Here is a 23173-nt window from a genome sequence, read left to right on the forward strand (position 1 = left end):
CAAATCATATTACCGAAGAGGAGATTCAACTACTGCAGCAATAAGAGCATTTCATTCTAAGTATGGCACACACACTGGAGTGTCTGATTCAAGTCTCAGACGGTAAATAGAGTGAATGAACTAGATAAACAAAATTTTTTTCCCTTTTTTTTTTGAAGATTTACGCATTTTTCGACCAATTCATGGGTACTTTCAGGTGAATTGAGAAATTTGATCAATACGGTACACTAGACGATAGGAGGCATGAGAATGCTGGCCCTTCACCTACTGTAACCACAGATGAGGTTATCCGCGCAACTGAAGAACATTTCAAAAAATATCCAAATGATACTCGTCGGAAGGCTTCCCAAACCTTGAAAGTCTCGAGAACTTCACTTCACCGTATCTTAAAAGTGTTTTTAAACTTCCATCCCTACAAAATTTCTGTACATCAATTTTTAACTGAAGAAGCGATGGTTCGTCGTGTGGAATTTTGCCAAGAACTTTACAATCTTTTTGAATTCAAGGGGATGAAGGCACAGAATATCATATTCTCTGACGAACCNTCAGGTTAATTGAGAAATTTGATCAATACGGTACACTAGACGATAGGAGGCATGAGAATGCTGGCCCTTCACCTACTGTAACCACAGATGAGGTTATCCGCGCAACTGAAGAACATTTCAAAAAATATCCAAATGATACTCTTCGGAAGGCTTCCCAAACCTTGAAAGTCTCGAGAACTTCACTTCACCGTATCTTAAAAGTGTTTTTAAACTTCCATCCCTACAAAATTTCTGTACATCAATTTTTAACTGAAGAAGCGATGGTTCGTCGTGTGGAATTTTGCCAAGAACTTTACAATCTTTTTGAATTCAAGGGGATGAAGGCACAGAATATCATATTCTCTGACGAACCACATTTCTACTTAGGTGGCTGGGTAAATAAACAAAATTTTCGCTTTTGGGGGACTGAGTCACCTCACGTCGTTGAAACCAAGTCCTCACACCCGAAAAAAGTTACTGCATGGGCGGCAGTTACCATAAAGGGTGTTTTCCTTGAATTCCTCGAGAGGCGGACATTTAATGCTGACATTTACTGTGAGTTCTTGAAAAAGAACTTCTTTCCTTGTGCACGAAAAAATCAATTAGTCAAGAATTTCTACTTCATGTAAGATGGTGCCGCCCCACACAGGACTACTGGAGTATTTGAAATACTTTTTTCCATTTACGGCACTCGTGTGTTAGGTTTAAGTTACCCTAAGTATGCCCATGGGGGCATGGAATGTCCGCCTTACAGTCCTGACTTAAATCCCTGTGATTTTTGCCTGTGGGGTTTTCTCAAGGACAAGTGCTATGAGAAGCATCCGACGACTGTGGAAGAGTTGCAAGACGCAATTAGGGATGCTGTCCGAACTATTGATGAAAACATAATACAGCGCATCTATACCAGCTTCGAGCGTAGGATAGAGTTCTGTAGTACAAGTGATAGCGGACACTTGGAAGGGATTGTATTATAATTTGCCGAATGTTCTGTGTACAATAAAAAAAACAACAATTATTTACACTTAACCGTATTCAAGTTATTCGCAATTTACTTTTGTCACGTATTATGGGACACCCTGTAGTATATTGACCGTTGAAAATGAGGCCAAAAAAAAGTCAATTTCATCCATTTTTAAGGACGTAATCATCAAAACAAGTTTTTTCAAAGAACATGAATATTTCACAAATACCATTTTTTTAAAAACTGAAATTATTATACCAAATTTATATCTACATTCGTGGCAAGTTCCAAGTATTTCTTTTTTTTTTATCGTTATTTTACATCGATCCGGTTAGGGTATGCTGCGATGACGATCAAGACTTTAAATGGTTAGATCTGACCATTCTAGCCGGCCGGGTTTTGAACTCGGAACCTTTCGCACGTGAGCAACGAACGTACACACTGCGCCAAGCCGCCGGGCAAGTAGTTCTTCGTCAAAGCTCTTGAATTAGCGAGTAATGAACATTCTGAAAATTCTTTCTTTGCTATTTCGGAATTGTCAGGGGCTTACTCGAATTGTTTTGAGAATTTTTGTGAATAAAACCAGCATGCATTAGCTTCATAAAAAAATTATACAATTTATTCATCATTTTTGGAGGTCCTTATTCATCAGATAATTGAAATATTTGCAAATGATGGCTTTCTCCGTACGTTCTAGCGCACTCTAAGTCTTTTTACTCTCTTTAGTGTGATGGCTTCACATAAAATCGTTTCAAATGTCAATGTTACAGTCCTCTCCTTTCTAGGAAACTGATAAGACAGCTGGGTCGTGAGGTTCCATAAAAATTGCACTAAATTCATTTCTGGCTAAGTCCTTCTGACATATTTTTCCTATCCACCATTTCTCTTCATGAACAAGTAAGTATCACTTCTGGTTGAACCGATTCAAGGGTTAATGAATCCTCTGTTATTTTAATTCTATCGTAGTTGTTTGAGTTGGACACCGTTTTACCAAAAATTGTTTCTATACAATCGGGTATAACTGATAGGAAGGCAGTGATAGGTACGAGTTCGAGGAATTATTTTGATTTCAACAAATGGAGGATTTTCAATAAATTTTTCTTGTAAACTAATATTGAGAATCATCCTGACTCCCTTCCTACTTACTCTAAAATCATATCCAATAATATCCTGTGACGTTAAACGATGTGGAACGATAAATATCATTCCGTCTTCAGTAAAAAATGATTGCGGTAAATTGTGAAGCGTTCTACATTTTTTACTGAAGACTGGAGTTATATAGCGTTCTGCGCCTTTTAAAGTCACAGGATATTGTTGGATACGATTTTAGTGGAAATAGTAAGAGAACCAGGATGATTCGCGATATTAGTTTACAAAAAAAACTTACTGAAAAAATGGATAGTGGTAGTGGGGTTTGAACCCGGTACCTTCTGATTATGTAGCGGGTGCTTTTCCAACCGAACTATCCGGCTCCTAGCCTCTTCTTCATTTAAAATTTCTTCTTTCATAATTCAAAAACTATGCCGACAAACAGCTTAAAACTCGCCACGAATGTAGGTATTTATGATACAAATTTGGTATCAAAATTTCAGTTGAAAAAATTTTTTTTCTGAAATATTCACATTTAAAAAATAAAAAACTTGCGTTTACGATTACGTTGCTGAAAATGCATGAAATAGACTTTTTTGGACTCATTTTGAAGGATTTTCATGATCCTATGAGCTTCTCAGAATGAAATTTTCATCCACCTGAATCCGGCGCAGTTATCAAAAGAAATAGGAATGTTTTTTTTACATGTGAAAAAAACAAATTTAAAAAAAAATCATACCTCGTACAAAAAAATTTATTTCGGACTGAAATTTTCACTGAAGTCCTATCTAATGATATAAAATGTAGGAAAAAATTACGAACATAATCGGAGACATTAACTTTTTGCGACTGCTGATTTGACGTGGAATCGCTCTATTATGAATTGCTCAAATATGATGTTCAATGATTTGAATATTTTTTTTCAGCATGATTGTCAAGAGTTTCTTGCTCTATTACTCGACTCTCTCCACGAACAAATGAATACTGCCAAGTCTACCAAGAGCTGCCAAATGCCACCCTCAACTGCGATCACTGCCAACTCTCTTAGTATGAATAAAAACTGCGACAAATTATCGTCAACATTTGATGCTATCGTCACTGCCTCTAATAACTGTAATGATGATCTCATGGATACGTACGACAATTCACCTTCATCAGAATGTCCGAATAGTCCTAATGTAACGATGGCTGGCTCACCGAGAGGTCAGTCTTCCTTTCAGTAATTCATTTAGCATCCATGATTATAGTTATAGTCTGGTAAATCTTCCAGTGTTTGTATGAAATAAATGACTTCTATTTGATAAGAGCTTGAATATAGAACTATTTCTGACAATCATAGAATTCATCAACTTCATATTGATTTTTGAGTAGGATAAAGGTTTGTTTCGTAAAGATGAGGTATATTTAAGTAGTTAGTTAAATTGGACCAAAAGTAGTTTAAGGAAGCGTAGTTCGTAACATTTGTTAAGACATCTCGATCGTGGTAAAATTTCGTACCTGCAAAAAATGTTATTCGTCGCTGTGTTCTAAAGTTGTTCTCCCTGTCTCTCAGAGAATCTGATACATAGGAAATGCTAATTTGACTTGAATAATTTTTTAATCAATTTCGATGTGTTCCAATCTTCCGAGACAGGAAAACTTGAAGATTATCATCAGTTGAAAAAAATTAATTTGATTTATACTAAATAACATTTACATAGATGGAAAATTTATATAATTCAATCCTCTTATGTGACTAAGCTTTTTCCCCATTGTCCCAGCGTAACATGAGATTGGGCTCTCTCTGTTCCAGCACCGAGAAAATAAGTAAAAGCAATAATTAGGTTAGAAAATGGAATAAAAAATTGCGAATGTGAATATTTAATCGATTGAATCTGAATTGGTTGAATTTCGTTTCCTCGCATTGGAGGAATCTTCTGCAGTATCATCTAAATGACTAGATAATACGGCTGGAAATGCTCCAATAAAAATTGATACAAAATCCTTCTTTTCTCAAAGACTCTCGGGGAAAGGATTCAAGCTATCAAACAATTCCTTCATTCAACATTCAATGTTTTTCATATGCTATGGTAAAGTTGTGAAACGAATTGAATAGAAAAGGATAACTTTCCACGAGAAATGACAAAAGATTTTTTTTTTCATCTCGTATACTCTTTCGGGTCTTTACGATTTGTTCCCTTCCCACCCCCCAACCCCCTGTACCGCATTCGCCGAAGGACAAGGGAAAACCTCATTTGAGGGAAAAACCTGCCCAGGTACAGTCGGCTCTTGCGAGACTCCCGCTCGACAATGAAACTGTGAGATTTAGAATGTCACAAATTTTGGCCCTCCCAGCCGGGAATGGAACCCGGGTCTCCCGCATGCCAATCCCACACTCTAACCACACAGCCACTGCCATCGATCAAATGCCAAAAGATCTTTATTATAGGAAAAGAAAAATTCTCACAAAAATGGCCGCTAGTCATTCCATTCTGTTACCCTCCCTTTTACTAAAAAATCAAATTAATGATTTTCCATTTCACACAGGTTTAGATTCTCCAATGGACGGTTTGGACAGTGCAGCGAACTCCCCCTCAGGTTCTCCATTGAATGATGACGAGGAAACTCTCGAATCGGACGAACTATTAGATCCGAAATCGAGTTTCATTCATAACAAAACACACAGCGAAGAAGACTCGTTGTACGAGTTTGGTGAACTAATGGAGTTGTCAAAGAAATCAAATCACTACAATAAATATATCGACATCGTAAAAGATGCGAAGACAAGCAATGCTAATTTCCTGGTGACTCCCCAGGAGTGCAACAACGAGATTCATTACGACTCCCAGAAATTTCCCAAGGATAATCTTCGTCGTATGGCACTGGTCAACTCGAACTTAACTGAGAATCACGATTTTGATCATAAAAATTTGAGTATCAAGAGGATTAAAGAGGTCAATGTACAAAAGTCTAATTGCAGTGATTGCTTGGCAGGGGGGTCGGATACAGAGTGTGAAAGCGCTTCGGAAAAGTGTAATGTTAAGAGAATGAGACTTGAAGATCATGAAAAAAATCGCAGGAGAGATGGACTGGGTACCAGTGGGGTTTTGTTTTTAAGGACAATGCAAAATTGTGAGAATGGTGCTATTGCTGCGCAGGATGAAGTTGAGGCTGATAAACACTGGGCTAAACATCTCAAGTCCAATAGAAGTGTGATCATTGATACCTTTCAAGGACAGTTTAAGAGCACGGTAAGGAGAACATAATTATTTTTGATTCAGGAAATGAGAGAGTTCCGATCGATTGTCCGGAATCTAACTGGTATATTATATTTTTATAATAGTTTCGACTCCTAGAAGCTAGCAGTATTTTCATATGGATCATTCTTTCCAGTTATTCCTAAAATAGAATTGACTGGTCCACTACTGATATAGTTAGTTACAAATTTTCTTCATAAAATGACTCAGATTTCTGCTTCCGAATGGGAGCATTATAATCCAATTTCCACATTCTCTAATTTTTATTGGAAGTGATGTAGAATGGTCTGAAACGTAAAAGTATGAAGTCTGGCGATCATGTCTGTATGTGAGCATGTCCACTGCCACCTTCCCGGAGGTAAATTTTTATAAAATTGAGTAATGAAGGTATTTATGGCGGGGTGCGCCTGTGGGAGGTGAGACGGAGGGGAATCTCTGGTTCTCTCGCAGAAAACCAATTGCTGAACAAAAAAAACGATATTTTAATTACAAATGTTCAATCTATTTCGACTGTTTTTGTGTTCGAAATATTTTGTCATTAGGCCCGATAAACCACAATTTTAACTTCGCTTCGCTCGGTCAGATCGCGGTTTCCGAGCCCAATGACATAAAATATTGTATGTCACATGACGCTAAAAGTATTATCTGACGAATGTGACTTTACAATCCGAGCCGAAGGCGAGCCTAATGACATAACCTACTATTAAATAACTTCTACTTTTTCCCCACATATTTCAAGTCTTCTTTTATTTTTCTAACTTGTGTTTTGGATAATTCGAAAATAATTAATGTGGATAGAAAAAGTGACAACGTCGTGCCGTTCGAAGTACAAGTGGGCAGCAATGATTCACTCAGCTTTTATATACAGGGCTTTTATATACAGGGTAACAAATGGGAAGTTGCCTAAAGTATACCCACATGTCTTCCCTTCCTACTGAGACCCGGAAAATTAGGTCCATTAGATATATACTAGAGTGTTGTCAGTTTTTATTGAGACGCTACAAGAACCACTACCTGTACTTCAAAATGAGTAACCTTACAAACGAAGAAAAAGTATATCTTATCGAGTGCTTTTATACTAGAGGTAAAAACTATACTGAAGCATATAGAGGCTTTCGTACCAAATTTGGAAGTAAAAAAGTAGCCAGTCAAAACACCCTCAGAAGGTGAGAATAAAAAAAATTTTATCTGACTTCATCGTATAACCTCACTTTTGACTAAAACTTTCTAGTATTTATTACTTTCTCTCCCAGAGTAATTGATAATTTCATCAAGTATTATACTCTTGAAGACTCGTCATGATCTTCCTGGTCCATCACACTCAGTTACAACAGAAGATACGATTGCCAAGATCGAAGAACATTTCAACAATAATCCAACGGATTCGATACGAAAAGCAGCGGCAACTTTAAAACTGAACCAAGAGACACTGAGATTAATATGGAAGAATTTCCTCAAGTTACACCCTTACAAAATTACGATCTATCATTTGCTCACAGAAAATTCCAAAAACAAAAGAATTGAGTTTTGTAAAATTATGACACATGAGGCTGAAGCTGGCGGGAGCAGTTCANCAAAAACCGGTCAACCGAATTCAATTTTTTTCAAAATATTCGTCATAATGGTGGCCATCTAACCAAATCAATATATGAGTAGCGTTTCATTGAAATGAGGCTGAAGCTGGCGGGAGCAGTTCAGCGGGAGATGGGTATAGTTTGTGAGGCGGACTGTACGGCCCCCACCGTAGCCGCTCGCTCAACGCTACATCGGTAGCCACGAGTTTAAACCTCCTCCCAGACAAATTAAATGATAAAAAACAATCAAACAATTTTTTAAAATTATTATTATTTCTTAATGTATGACGAGGATGGGGAATGATTTCTCGAGGAGGAATTTTATGATATTTTTTTATTTTTATAAGTTTTTACGCGGTCAATAGGGGTGCAAGAAACGCATACACCAATCGATGTCATTTTATTTTCAATGTGTCCCTAAGAGGTTAGGGGACCCTGTCCAACAAAAATTATGGCGGTGCACCTATTAGGGTATTTTTAATTAATTTTTTAAGATTCATTTCTCCCAACTTCCGGTGAACAAAATGGTGATGCACGGACACGCATGCACCAACCAACCCCATTCCATTTGGAATATGTAGCTAGGGGGTTGGGAGACCCTCCCCAACAAAAATTATCGCGGTGCGCTAATTAGGGGATTTTTAATTAATTTTTAAAGATTCATTTTGTGTAACTTCCGGTGAATGCGGTGGGGGTGCACGGACACGCATGCACCAACCAACTTCATTCTGCTTGGAATATGTTACTGAGGGGTTGGGCGACCCTCCCTAACAAAAATTGTAACGGTGCGCCAATTAGGGGATTTTTAATAAATTTTTCAAGATTCATTTTGTGTAACTTCCGGTGAATGCGGTGGGGGTGCACGGACACGCATGCATCAACTGACTCCATTCCACTTGGAGTATGTGCCTAGGGGGTTGGGGGACCCTCTCCAATAAAAATTGTGACGGTGCACTAATTAGGGTATTTTTAATTAATTTTTTAAGATTAATTTTTCCCAACTTCCGGTGAACAAAATGGTGGTGCACGGACACGCATGCACCAACCGACTGCATTCCGCTTGGAATATGTTACTGAGGGGTTGGGAGACCCTCTTCAACAAAAATTGTGACGGTGCACTAATTAGGGTATTTTTAATTAATTTTTTAAGATTAATTTTTCCCAACTTCCGGTGAACAAAATGGTGGTGCACGGACACGCATGCACCAACCGACTGCATTCCGCTTGGAATATGTTACTGAGGGGTTGGGAGACCCTCTTCAACAAAAATTGTGACGGTGCACTAATTAGGGTATTTTTAATTAATTTTTTAAGATTAATTTTTCCCAACTTCCGGTGAACAAAATGGTGGTGCACGGACACGCATGCACCAACCGACTGCATTCCGCTTGGAATATGTTACTGAGGGGTTGGGGGACCCTCCCTAACAAAAATTGTGACGGTGCGCCAATTAGGGGATTTTTAATAAATTTTTCAAGATTCATTTTGTGTAACTTCCGGTGAATGCGGTGGGGGTGCACGGACACGCATGCATCAACCGACTCCATTCCACTTGGAATATGTGCCTAGGGGGTTGGGGGACCCTCTCCAACAAAAATTGTGACGGTGCACTAATTAGGATATTTTTAATTAATTTTTTAAGATTCATTTCTCCCAACTTCCGGTGAACAAAATGGTGGTGCACGGACACGCATGCACCAACCGACTCCATTCCACTTGGAATATGTTACTGAGGGGTTGGGGGACCCTCTCCAACAAAAATTGTGACGGTGCACTAATTAGGACATTTTTAATTAATTTTTTAAGATTCATTTCTCCCAACTTCCGGTGAACAAAATGGTGGTGCACGGACACGCATGCACCAACCGACTCCATTCCACTTGGAATATGTTACTGAGGGGTTGGGGGACCCTCTCCAATAAAAATTGTGACGGTGCACTAATTAGGGTATTTTTAATTAATTTCTAAAGATTCATTTTGTGTAACTTCCGGTGAATGCGGTGGGGGTGTACGGACACGCATGTACCAACCGGGTCCCCCCACCCCTCAGTAACATATTCCAAGCAGAATGGAGTCGGTTGCTGCATGCGTGTCCGTGCACCACCATTTTGTTCACCGGAAGTTGGGAGAAATGAATCTTAAAAAATTAATTAAAAATACCCTAATTAGTGCACCGTCACAATTTTTGTTGAAGAGGGTCTCCCAACCCCTCAGTAACATATTCCAAGCGGAATGAAGTCGGTTGGTGCATGCGTGTCCGTGCACCCCCACCGCATTCACCGGAAGTTACACAAAATGAATCTTGTAAAAATTTATTAAAAATGCTCTAATTGGCGCATCGTCCCAATTTTTGTTAAGGAGGGTCCCCCAACCCCTCAGTAACATATTCCAAGCGGAATGAAGTCGGTTGGTGCATGCGTGTCCGTGCACCCCCACCGCATTCACCGGAAGTTACACAAAATGAATCTTTAAAAATTAATTAAAAATCCCCTAATTAACGCACCGCGATAATTTTTGTTGGGGAGGGTCCCCCAACCCCCTAGCTACATATTCCAAATGGAATGGGGTTGGTTGGTGCATGCATGTTTGTGCATCACCATTTTGTTCATCGGAAGTTGGGAGAAATGAATCTTAAAAAATTAATTAAAAATACCCTAATAGGTGCACCGCGATAATTTTTGTTGGACAGGGTCCCCTAATCCCTTAGGGACACATTAAAAATAAAATGACATCGATTGGTGTATGCGTTTATTGCACCCCTATTGACCGCGTAAAAACTTATAAAAATAAAAAAAATATTATGAAATTCCTCCTCGAGAAATCATTCCCCATCCTCGTCATACATTAAGAAATAATAATAATAAAAAAAAATTGTTTGATTGTTTTTTATCATTTAATTTGTCTGGGAGGAGGTTTAAACTCGTGGCTACCGATGTAGCGTTGAGCGAGCGGCTACGGTGGGGGCCGTACAGTCCGCCTCACAAACTATACCCATCTCCCGCTGAACTGCTCCCGCCAGCTTCAGCCTCATTATGACACAGAAATTGGAAAATGATGAGATCGACATCAATCACATAATCTTCACAGACGAAGCTCATTTTTATTTAAATGGATATGTAAATAAACAAAATTACCATTTTTGGGATCGCGAAAATCCACACTCATCTGAGGCAATGTCTTGACACCCTGTTAAAGTGACTGTTTGGGCAGCTATTTCAATCAAAACAATACACTTAGAATTCATAGAAGGGACCATTACAGTCAATAGTTATCGAGAAATGCTACAAACTAAATTTTCTCCTTTGGCTAAAAGAAGAAGATTGGTGAAGAACTATTATTTTATGCAAGATGGTGCTACACCGCATATAACTAAGGACGTATTTGAAGCTATTTATGAAGTGTATTCTGATCGCGTCATTGGATTAGGATACCCCCAGTTTGCGCATGGAGGTATGGAATGGCCCCCTTATTCACCCGATTTGAACCCGTGTAACTTCTTCTTATGGGGCTTCCTGAAAGATAATGTTTATGCGGAAAAACCCGAGACCAAACATGATTTGAAAAAAGCCATCAGAGACGGAATTTCTGATATTTCTCCATCTCAGATTGAACAAGTTTTTCATAGTTTCCGAAAACGGCTTGATTATTCTGCAAATTCGATTGGAGATTACTTCAAAAATATTTACCATTAATAGTTATCTCCTGGCTCAATTTGTCAATTTTTTTCAAATCTCAATAAGTATCTATTAGAAGTGTCTGATTCAACTGAAACTAATTCCACATAAAAATGACATCTTTACTGAATTCATATGTATTTTTCTTTTTTTTTTCCTGGCACTCATTTCATAGTTATAAACGATTAGTTTAGGCAACTTCCTAATTGTCACCCTGTATGTTCCTTTTCATAGCAAAATGTATCATCACAACTCCATTCGTATTTGCCGCGCTAACTCTTCCACGATTCCTCAACCTCCACGTTGTTGTCATTTCATGTTGCACACACAGGATTCCTATTTTTCATACATTTTTTAATTATTCCTTCTAAACAATTCTCCTATTATTTTTTTTGTTAGAATTATGGATTGGTAGAGACAATAAAATATCATAAACGTAGAAAAGGTATTTATTCAACGCATCTAAATACAACTATGTCCTTCTTCTTCTTCTTCTTTCTTATGGCTCCAGCTGCATTGGCTATTCGGCCGTTATCCCTCTACGGGACTTTTCAGAAGTTAGGAATTAGATTTTGTTGTTAGGGTAGATATATCTGCGTTACCATGGGCCGTCTTACTCTGTCAACTGTACCCCATTCGGGCTAGGACTGCAAGGGAAACCATGGAAAACCTCAGTCGTACAGCCGGCCGATTGTGCAGAGCTCTGATGTGCCCTTCTGTCACACCGACTAGAGGGGCACATTAGGCCACCACACCGTGCCGACCTTCCGAAATTTTTGGGCGAGGGTGTTCCTAAGCGGTCACCCATCCAAGTACTAACCACGCTAAATGCAACTGCACTCAGATGTCCGCCGGACCAACACCTAACTCACCCAACCATTACGGTCGGTTACACAACTATGCCTGTGGTCTCGAGACGCGAACTGAATGGGCAACGGCGCGTTCAGCACGGAATGTAGTGGGGAGGGGATCCGCTCAGTATACACAGTCAAGGCCGTAAAGCTGTTAGGCGCTACATTTCTCACACTCCCTCCCAACTAATTGCTTTACCAGCATGAACATTTCAAGAACATTATATCTCACACTGTAGTATTTTGACGATAAGTTTCATGAACAATAGTTATAAGTAATCAATCAATTTTTACATCACAAATACAATGGTAACTCAAGTATGATTGTTTGTTCAGCTCGTATCAACTAATAACTTCTCTAATCAATATTTCATGTTACATCTCTAAGTTTAGTTTCCTGTTAACAGAAAAGAAAGTATATTTAATATATTTAAATGATTCCTAGTTCTTATTATTTTTGTTGTGGTTTTTACGAATCTGTATTCATGATTTTGTCTACCAAATATTTGTGCATGTCGAAAGATAAAGGTTTGGTAAATATGTCAGCTATCTGATCTCTTGAGGGAATCCACCCAATTATTACCAAGTTACGTCCTACACATTCTTTTATATAGTGTTCTCGGATTTCTCTCATGTGTCTGAGTTTATTATTTCCATTTGTCTTGGCACTAGCCTCGGCCGCTCTATTATCACACCATAGCTTTACAGGACAATAACTTATCGAGGATCAATTTCAATGAATTGTCCATAGCCATCAACTCTTGACATGCTTCACTCATCGCAACGTATTCAGCCTGGCATGCTGATAAGGCCACATACGGCTGTTTATGTGTTCTCCAAGTGATCGCATCTCCAAAAAGCTTAATTACGTAACCACAGGTTGTATGTGATTCTTTGCAATCCGCAAAGCTCGCATTGGAATAAGCTTGTAAATCATTTGTCTCTCCAGTATATCTCAGTCCTAGACTTTTTGTCCCTATGAGGTATCTAAATACTCTCTTTACCATTTGCCAGTCTTTCTCAGTAGAACTGATCTGGTGCCTACTCAACACGTTCACGGCATAGAAAATATCAGGTCTAGTTGCTCCAGCCAGATACAGCAAACTGCCAATATCTTCCCTATATGGAACATTCTCTCTCGTCTCCGATTCCTTCAAATGTGAATCATTGCATTCTCTTCTCTTTCACGTCTCTCTCTGTTTATTGCTTGAGTAGTAATCATGGGAGTTCTTTGAGGGTGTACTTCATTAAACTTGAATCTAATTAGAATTTTATCAATATATTTCTCTTGATTTAGAAGGATTTCCTGTTTTTCTCTGTTTCTCCTGATAGTGATTCCAAGAAATTCTTTTGGTTTACCTAAATCGCTCATCTCGAATTCATTTTTCAATTTTGTTTTCACATCTCTCAATTTGTTCGCATCGTTACTTGCCATTATTATGTCATCAACATACAATAGCAAAATGAGAAATTTACTCCCCTCTCTCCACATGAACAGACATGGCTCAGTATCATCATTTTTCACTCCTACACTCAATCCTACCTCAGTAAATCTGATATTCCATTTCTTTGGGCTGATTCTTAGCCCATACAGAGCTCGTTTCAGTTTACAAACTTTGTTTTCTTTCTCATTTGGTATGACGTTTGCACCTTCTGGAATTTCCATGTAAGTTTCTTCATCGATTAACCCATTCAAAAATGCCGTTTTGATATCTAATTGACACATCTCTAAATTGTACTTATTTACAATAGCAAGCACTGATCTTATTAATGGCAATCGAGATACTGGAGCATATGTTTCCTTCAGATCATAATTGGTTGTGTCTTTGAAACCTCTGATAACCAACCTAGCTTTATATTTCATTTTGTTATCACCTTCTGTTTTTCATTTGAAAACCCCTTTAGAGTCTATAATGTTAGCCTTTCGACCATCTTTCATGACAGTGGGTCTATTTACCAATGACCATACCTCATTCTTGTGCATCGAGTTCAATTCTTCATTTACTGCTTTCAACCACTCTTTACGCTCTCTAGATTGTATCGCATCTCTGTATGACACCGAATCTTGATTGATCTGTGCTATTAGCGCATGACCGATTTCATCTTCGACTTTACTTATCTCCCTATCATTCTCATCAAAGAGTATCGTTGCATGTAAAAGCTTAACTCTCATTTCCTCATCTCTAATTATGTCAGTGCAACTAGAATCATTGACTTTATTCGAATCATTTTCCACAACGGATGAAATATTGACTTGCTTTTTAGGTCGTCCTCGTCTCCTTTTAGGCTCTCCCTCCTGTTTTGGAGGTTCTTCTTCTTCATCCTCATCTCTATCAAAGTTAATCAACCACTTCTCTTTATCAATTGCATCATGTTCTACAGGCCAGGCTTTTATGCTATCTTTCTCATATTTATTTCCATATACTAACTTCTCATTAAAGCGCACATCTCTGCTTTCGTAGAATTTTCCATCTTCAGGTTTCAAGAGCTGATATCCAGTAGGCGTGTAGCCCACTAGAATCACACGTCTTCCCTGAAACTTGAATTTAGGACCTGTTTTCCTCTGAACTTTGATGTAAGCAACACAGCCAAAACGGTTCAGCTGATTCATGTCATAATTATGATTTGGAGCGAATTTTTGCATTGGAGTTATCATGTCATTGGATTTGTGCAGTGTTCTGTTGTAAGCATAGACTGCAACGCTCAATCCAAGATCCCACATGTTTTCAGGGAGTTTCGCATCGTACATGTATGCTCTTACCTTTTTCTGTATGATCTGATTGAACCTCTCAGCCACTCCATTGTGTTCTGGTGTATCGGGACTCGCAAGTTGTTGTTCTGCCCCTAATTTATTTAAAACCTCAATAGTATATCCACCAGTGTATTCAGTACCTTGATCAGTACGGAGGTAACATACTTTCGCATCTCTTCCTAACAAATTTCGCGCACTTTTTACAAAGGCTTCGAAACATTGACCGGTTTCGCTCTGCGCTCTCATTGGATGTGCCATTGCCAATCTCGAATAATCATCTACAAATATAGCGATATATTTATACCCTTTAGGATAAGTTACTGGACTAATAGATCCCATGGTATCTGAATGGATGATTTGTAGTGGTTCAGTCGCTCGTCTCCGAACTGAATTGAATGATAATTTGTTGAATTTGGCAATTTTCCATACTTCACAGTCCAGTATTGATTCATCAAAAATTACATTTTTCCATCCTTTATTTTCTGGAAATTTCTTTTGAAGAGCTTTAAGATAATCCAAAGAGGCTTGGCCAAGTCTTACATGCCAAGCATTCCTTTATCATTTTTCTCAAACAATTCATATGTTTTGTTGAATGGTGATTCTTTCTCGGACAATTCAACGATGGGCAATTCATCAATATCATGAAACTTTCTGTCCCAGATTGATTTATCGAAATTGGAGTTCTCATAAATCATTTTCTTTCGCTTCTCATCACAGTTTTCTGATCTCACATCTCTTTTCAACGTTTCATTCTGGTCTCTTTCTACCTGATTGTTATCCTCATCAAATTTCAGTTTCTTGATGTCAATTGGATTATCATTGGTATCGTTAACTACTATCTCATCTCGGTTTAAATCCTCAGATTCGGTTTTGTTCTTTTCCCACTTCTTCATAGCCGTTACACTCCTCGTTTTATATCTCTTTATTTCAGTTTTATCAAATTCGCTGTCAACTAGATTTGCAATAATTCTCCTACTCATGTGATTATAATTTATTTGATCGATATTTTTGTTCTCGTTTATCTGAAATTCAATTATCCAATAAGGTTTGTCATAAACGCCAGTAATGAAAGATTCATTAGACAATGGATCGAATATATCAATTTTACGATTATATAGATAGATGCCAAGTCCCATCTCAGCAAATTTTCTGAGAGAGAGTAGATTCTCGGACAACCCTTCTGCATATATTACTTTTTCAATCTCAATTGTTTTGCCATGGTCCAACACAACTTCGACTGTACCTGCTCCCTCCGTTTTCAAATCCGCTGATGAATTTTTATTCGCGCATCCAATTCTACCCTGATTATCATTGTCAAACGACTTGAAATTTATTTTAGATTTTGCCAAGTGTTCTGTAGCTCCTGAGTCAGCCAGAAATTTGGTAAATATTTTATTTTGATCTGGATCACTGATGTGTTACAGCAGTAATCATTTTGTTCAGACACGGCTAATGAATTAATTGAAAACATCTTACCTTTGTCGTTCCGCTTTTCAACATGATTGGCTTGTCCATCTTTTTGCCTGTATGGGTATCTCTTACCCCCTCTTCCATTAGTGTTTACATTCCTGTATCCACCTCTACCTCTCATGGGTTTGAATCGTTTCGCATCTCCATATTTCTCCTCAGAATACCTTCGTTTTTCGCCTCGTCTGTCATCGTAGTAATTTTTACCTCCTCTTATGTTTTGTTTATAATTGTCATTTCTGTGTGCCCCTCTAGTAAAATTTCGACGTATGCCTTTACCTCGAACATGTCCTGACTGTTTTAATTTTTTCAGTGGACAATCAGCTGCTTTGTGGTCTGTTATCTGATGATATTCATAGCACTTTTTCAATCCAGTGCCTGTGAACTTACACTCACTGCCCTTATGGCCATTGTCATCACATTCATAACACCTCTCTCGGGACTGATCGTGAGCATTCATGACAGCTCTGGTGTTAGCTGTTCCTGACTGAGTTCTGTTTGCCTCGTGGTCTCGTAGATAGCTTTTCAACTCATCATAGGTAAGACGTTTACCTGTCTGCTCTTTAGTCATGAAATCTACCTGTTGCACATCGGGAACAGTACCCTGAATGGCAGTGAAAAACGCGTCTCTCATCTCAGTTTCTGACAGTTTGGTGGTCTCTAAGTTATTGAAGCTTCTGACAATATCCTCGAATTTGTCACAGAAGTCTCCAGCCTTTTCCTTGCTAGGATAGTGTTTCAAACTATATAGTTGTCGAATAGATGCTGTAGTAACGTTTGTCTCAGAATTTTTAATTTGCTTAATCATCTTCAGAATATCTATTGGATCTTTTATTTCTGACACTTTGGAATGATAGTTATCATCAAGACGATTTATTAAAATGTCTCGAACACGATGTTTTTGATCTGCAATGATATTTGGATCTAAGACAGATTTAAAATGAATTTTTATTATTCGGATGGATTTCTAATTCTTTTTGATTACATGTTATTAATTAATTTATATTATTAATTAATATTTTATCCCGTGTGCACACAATTTTAGACGTCATAACATACCTGCTTGGTACGATTCATCCCTCCTCTCGACATGAAACAACACTGACGCGTCGCTGACATTCAGTGCAACCTGTTCACCAGTATGATGTGAATCGAGTTTAAAAACTTCTCTGAATCGTTGGATGATATTTTCAAATATCTCCGCATCTCGCTTTTCTGCAGCAATATTATACAAATTAAAATCTCATCAAACATTCCCCAAATCCTCATCTCATAAAATAATAAATGAAACATCATTGCTATCGACGGTCTAGTGACAATAACACACAGAGACACGGGCGCTTCGGGTCGGTTGCCATGCGGGCAGTGGGCACAGAGTATACCACAATGTTGGGAGTTGTATTTTCCGCATCTCACTTCCGGAACACGCTCAGCGCCACCCCGACTACTCTACGCCCGCCACGTGGCACGTGTTGCCGCGCGTCCTTTTCAGGAATATTCACAAAATATGCTTTCGCGCGTCACTTCTCTCTATTAACACATCCCAATTTTTTCCAAAATCTTTTTTTTCATTTTTTAAATTTATTTATCGAATTTATTTAAGCATGCTTCATCACCAAATCTCGATAGACTGAACGCAATTACATGAACACCAATACCCGGGATTTTCTTTTAATACGTACGTATTCCCTCATCTCGATTATTTATTTTCACACATCTAAAATTCTTTCATATTTTTCTAAGTGAAATCACCTCTATTTCTTTTTACTTACGCTGGCCCTCGCCAGGGCGATTCATCTCCGCGTTTGCGGGTTCCTTGTCGTCAGCCATTGTCGAACGCGTCCTCTCCTCACTTTTTCTCAATGTCTTTTTGTTTTTATCCCAACACTTTCTTCACTTAAATTTTTTTAATAATGAGGGCAGTGTAACGAGTCTCGCCCATAACCTGTTAGAATTATGGATTGGTAGAGACAATAAAATATCATAAACGTAGAAAAGGTATTTATTCAACGCATCTAAATACAACTATGTCCTGTGGTCTCGAGACGCGAACTGAACGGGCAACGGCGCGTTCAGCACGGAATGTAGTGGGGAGGGGATACGCTCAGTATACACAGCCAGGGCCGTAAAGCTGTTAGGCGCTACATTTCTAACATTTTTATGTTCCTCCATGACTCCACGCAAGTGCAAAGCTTCAAGAAAACGGACTTTTTTATTATTTTTAATATTTTTTTTCCGAATTCACGTAAGAGCCCCTGTTAACCCTCCTGAACTGGCGCTCGCCCACCAACCGAGTCAACTGGCTCGGTTGACACGGCGCCGCCCGTGGTATTTTACCACTTGTAACAAAAAAAATTGGAAAAAAATGATTAACTTTGGGTTTATAGACAGGTTTCAACTTCTAATGAATAGAAAATAGTAATAGAACTAGGAAAAAAGTGTCCATTTAATGCAAAAAGTTGATTTGATTTCATGCCAAAATGGGATTTTTAGAGGTTAAACACGAGGATTCTAAGCGATTCGAATTTTTAAACTTTTTTGGTACTCAGTCGATGTGAGTATGAACGAAATAAAAATTGTCAATAAATTCAATATAGTTAAAAGTAGGCATTGTAATTTTTTCAGTTTTTTATTGACTCTCACTTCATTGAAAAAAGAAAAATTTGAAAACAGGCGGCGCGGTGCTCATTGAGCTAGTTCAGGAGGGTTAAAGTGCATTTTTTTAGAAAAATTCTCGTATTTCACCTATTCTCCTAGGCCATCTGGGATTTTGCATAGGAGTTTTCAAAAAAATCAAAGAAGGTATTTAAAAAAATTATGAATTTTTTGACATTTTTTCGACCTCCCCTGACCACGCCATAAATATCTTAAATGTCTTGAATAATTCCAAAGAATCTGAAATTTTGTCAGATTATAGATCTGAATGAGGACTAACTCTGTGCAAACACCGACGTCGGTGACCGAGTGGGCTAAGTCTAGTGTGCGAAAGGTTGTGAGTTCCATGCCCCGTGGAACCGAATTTTTCAACGGACGGCTTCGGCGAGCGGGAGGTTTGCTAATAGAGTAACCGCTTGTACCGGCATGGGTTTCCTGTGGCTCGCTAAATAAGAAAACACTACCTAGACTCTAAGGCGCACGGGCACTCACACACACAACACAACCAATTTTTGGGTTTATGTAGGCGCTTATATGAGCGCCTCAGAGCGATCATATTTGTAGTGTATTTGCAGGGTTTGCAACAGAGCATTAACTCGAGGTTGATATCAAACTAATATTTATTAGAGAATCTCACATTTAATGCAATAAACTTTGAATGACACAAAAGAGATATTTGGCTACAGCTGTGACGCGTGTAGAGACTTGTAGTAATACTGAATTTTCAGTCGGCGACAACTCGGTCGTTGTCGCGGCGAGGAATGAATTCCTGTTTGCGCCGGTGGCGCTGTCTTGGCTCAGTCGGTAAAGCGGTCAGTGGGCTCGCTGCTGGTAACGTCTTAGACGCCACATCTACTCCCCCCCGTGTCCTTGCCCGAAGGGGAAGGGAACGATACTTTTTTCTTAGCGGAATACGTCCTCAGCGGCCACCTCCCCCAAGACTACCACTCCCCACCTCCCCCCCTCATCCCCTTCGAAACTAATCTTTTCCTTGAAAAAGAATTCTCTCCAAGAATTCGACCGAGCCCTCTCCACAACAAAAAAAACAATCTGCCCCTGGGCTGGATAAAATCGACTATTTTATAATCAATAAACTCCCTCCAAAGTTCAAGGAACTTCTCCTGGATCCTACATCAGGATTCGTCTACAACGATCCCCCCAAAAAATGACCCTACTAAATTCCGACCCATAGCACTTGCCTCCTGCCTCTTAAAGCTCTGTGAAAAAATAGTATTCAATAGACTAATGTGGTGGCTTGCAACCATGAAGACATTCTCCCCAACACCCAATTCGGATTTAGAAAATCACGCTCTTGCGCCGACAATCTGGCAATCTTCTCCACCGAAATTCTCTCCGGTTTTGCCAACAACCAGTACACAGCATGCGTCTTCATAGACATCAAATGCGCTTTTGATAATGTCGATCCCTACACTTTCCACAGAGACCTAGCCCGCATAGGAATCCCACAAAAAATAGCCGACTTTGTCTACTTTCTCCTTACCTACAGACAATCCTACTTTGTTCTTCAGGGAAACCTGGAGGGTCCATTTCCAATGAATAAAGGCACAGGACAAGGTTCTGTACTTAGCCCTATACTGTTCAACATATATCTCTCAAACCTTCTCCTTATTGACTCCTTCAACGCAGAATTTGTTTCCTTTGCTGATGATCTCGCCATTTACTCGCGCAACAAAAACCTAGAATCCTGCCTAATCGCAGTCGAGAAGGCCGCAAACAAAATTTCCACTTTTCTCTCCGACAAAAAACTAGAAATCTCCCCTGAAAAATTCCACCTGTTAATTTTCACCAAAAAACACCTCAATCCAGGGAGATTGATACTCGATATTAATCAACGACTCGCCCATAGTCGCTGAAGAAACCACCAAATGCCTATGCATCACCCTCGACTACAGATTCTCTCATACCCCACCTAAAAGCACTTGCCCAAAAAGGCTCTAGAATCATCGCCTTAATTAAATCTAGGCAAACCTGGTACGGAGCAGATCCCAGTAACCTAATCATCTTTTACAGAGGCCTACTCCGTAGCTCAATCGAATACGGAAGCCATATCCTTCGTTACGCCAACTACAACTATTTCGAAAAACTGAAAAAAATCCAATACAATACTCTCAGACTAGCCATAGGCTATCGGAATTCCACCCCCACAAACGTCATCCTAGCAGAAGCAGCTGAACTCCCTCTTCAGCTAAGAATATCCCAACTCTCCGACAGATACATCTTGACAACTTTTTCCCTCTTAGAACACCCTCTTCTAGAAAAATTAGCATCTCTTCACTTCAGTGTCTCCAAAAAAAAAACATCCACAACATAAAATCTGGCTTCCCTATTTACTTGTTCTGCACAAGACACTTACATCAACGGTCCAACGTTCACTCTCACCCCCGCCCCACCCCATACCAATTTCCCTACAGTTTAATCAATCCCACCCCCGACATAAATACCTCCCTAGGACACTGAATTAAAGAATCCAAAAATATAGAAGCAGCTCTTCAAGAAGAACTCCAAAATGAAAACCTCAACCTCCATACTCATATCTACACCGACGGTTCCAAAAATTAAGAAGACTCCTACGTTGGATATACTGTCTTCATCCCCTCCCTCAACATTGCAATTAAGCACTAAATCTCGTCATACGCCTCCATCTTCACGGCAGAAGCTCTGGCAATCCTCACTTCCCTTCAAACTACCCAACAACACGACATCGCCGAAGCTATAATCCTGATGGACTCCCTTAGTGTCCCTGAAGCTGTCTCCAATCTCTACCAAAAATCTTTCTCCCACATCGTCCACCAGATCCTTGAACTATGGTCCCTCCTTAAGCTCAACGGCTCTAGAATCTCTTTTGTCTGGATACCCTCCCACGTTGGAATTTCGGGTAATGAGATGGTGGACACCCTTGCTAAAGAAGCAATATCCAACGGAACACTCACAAACTCTCCTCTACCCTACTCAGATTTTAAAGGTTCTATCACTAAGACAATGAACGACACAGCGTCCAAAATTCACCCAAGCATCCACCAGCAAAAAACCAGGCAACATCTACTTTCAAAAGTTCCACAGGGGATGGAATCCTTCGTGGTTCCAAACTCTAAAAATAGATAGACCACAAATATCAGCAATATGCAGAATGAAATCAAATCACTTCAATCTCAATCAAAGTCTGTACAGGAAGGGTCTCCTGGATTCCCCTCTCTGTAAATGCAACCAAATCCAATCCCGATCACATATTTTTTAGTACTGTCCCATGTATGCACAGGAGCGTACCTTAACAAAATGCCCTAATAAACTAAAACAAAAAATCGATATCACCAAACTATGACGCTGAAGTTAGCAGCCGACTTGGCAGCAGAACAGGGGCGTATCATGATCCCCTGGGGCCCAGTGCACACATGATTCAAAAACCGGGGTAAAAATCAATTATCGACATCGGAAAATGTTCAGACACTACCCCTCTGCATTCATGAAGATTCTTACCCCTCTGGAACCATTACTTGTTGATGTTTGAGGGGTGCAAAAATTGATTTTCCTTGAAGTGAAAGAAAAAAAAATTGTTGGCTCCAAAACACTCAAAACCACCAACAAATTTCCATTGAAAGATATTAGGAAAGACTCAACCCCCAGAAAAATAATCAAGTCTTTCAGAGTGGTCCAAGGAAGTGCTAGGAGGTGAAAAAATGAAATTTTCGCGTATTTCAGGGGGAAAAAAAATCTCCAACTAATAATAAGCAAAACCACTAACAACTGTTGATGGAAAAATACTCAGTGCAACTCCCCCTACCCCCAGAAAAATCATCAAGTCTCTCAGACTGGTCCAAGGGGGTGCTAGGGGGTAGAAAAATGAAATTTTCGCGTATTTCAGGGGGGAAAAAAAATCTCCGACTCATAATAAGCAAAACCACCAACAACTGTTGATGGGAAAATACTCAGTGCAACTCCCCCTACCCTCAGAAAAATCATCAAGTCTCTCAGACTGGTCCAAGGGGGTGCTAGGGGATAGAAAAATGAAATTTTCGCGTTTTTCAGGGGGGAAAAAAAATCCCCGATTNACTCCCCCTACCCTCAGAAAAATCATCAATTCTCTCAGACTGGTCCAAGTGGGTGCTAGGGGGTAGAAAAATGAAATTTTCGCGTTTTTCAGGGGGGAAAAAAATCTCCGACTCATAATAAGCAAAACCACCAACAACTGTTGATGGGAAAATACTCAGTGCAACTCCCCCTACCCTCAGAAAAATCATCAAGTCTCTCAGACTGGTCCAAGGGGGTGCTAGGGGGTGGAAAAATGAAATTTTCGCGTTTTTCGAGAGAAAAAAAACTCTCTGACTAATAAAATGCAAAACCACCAATAAATGTTGATGAAAAAATACTTAGC

General features: G+C 39.2%; 1 protein-coding gene across 4 annotated transcripts in view; it reads left to right on the forward strand.

The window, feature by feature from the left end:
- LOC107043396 overlaps positions 1-23173 on the forward strand; it is a 203181-nt gene that overhangs the window by 62711 nt on the left and 117297 nt on the right. For all 4 annotated transcript variants that reach the window (XM_015264893.1, XM_015264891.1, XM_015264894.1 and 1 more), the window contains 2 exons: positions 3501-3777; positions 5101-5804. In XM_015264893.1, the coding sequence (XP_015120379.1) occupies positions 3501-3777; positions 5101-5804 (981 nt within the window). The remainder of the gene's footprint in view (positions 1-3500; positions 3778-5100; positions 5805-23173) is intronic.

Source organism: Diachasma alloeum, unplaced genomic scaffold, assembly GCF_001412515.2.
Source record: "Diachasma alloeum isolate Michigan unplaced genomic scaffold, Dall2.0 Dall_scaffold_00566, whole genome shotgun sequence".
Taxonomy (NCBI): domain Eukaryota; kingdom Metazoa; phylum Arthropoda; class Insecta; order Hymenoptera; family Braconidae; genus Diachasma; species Diachasma alloeum.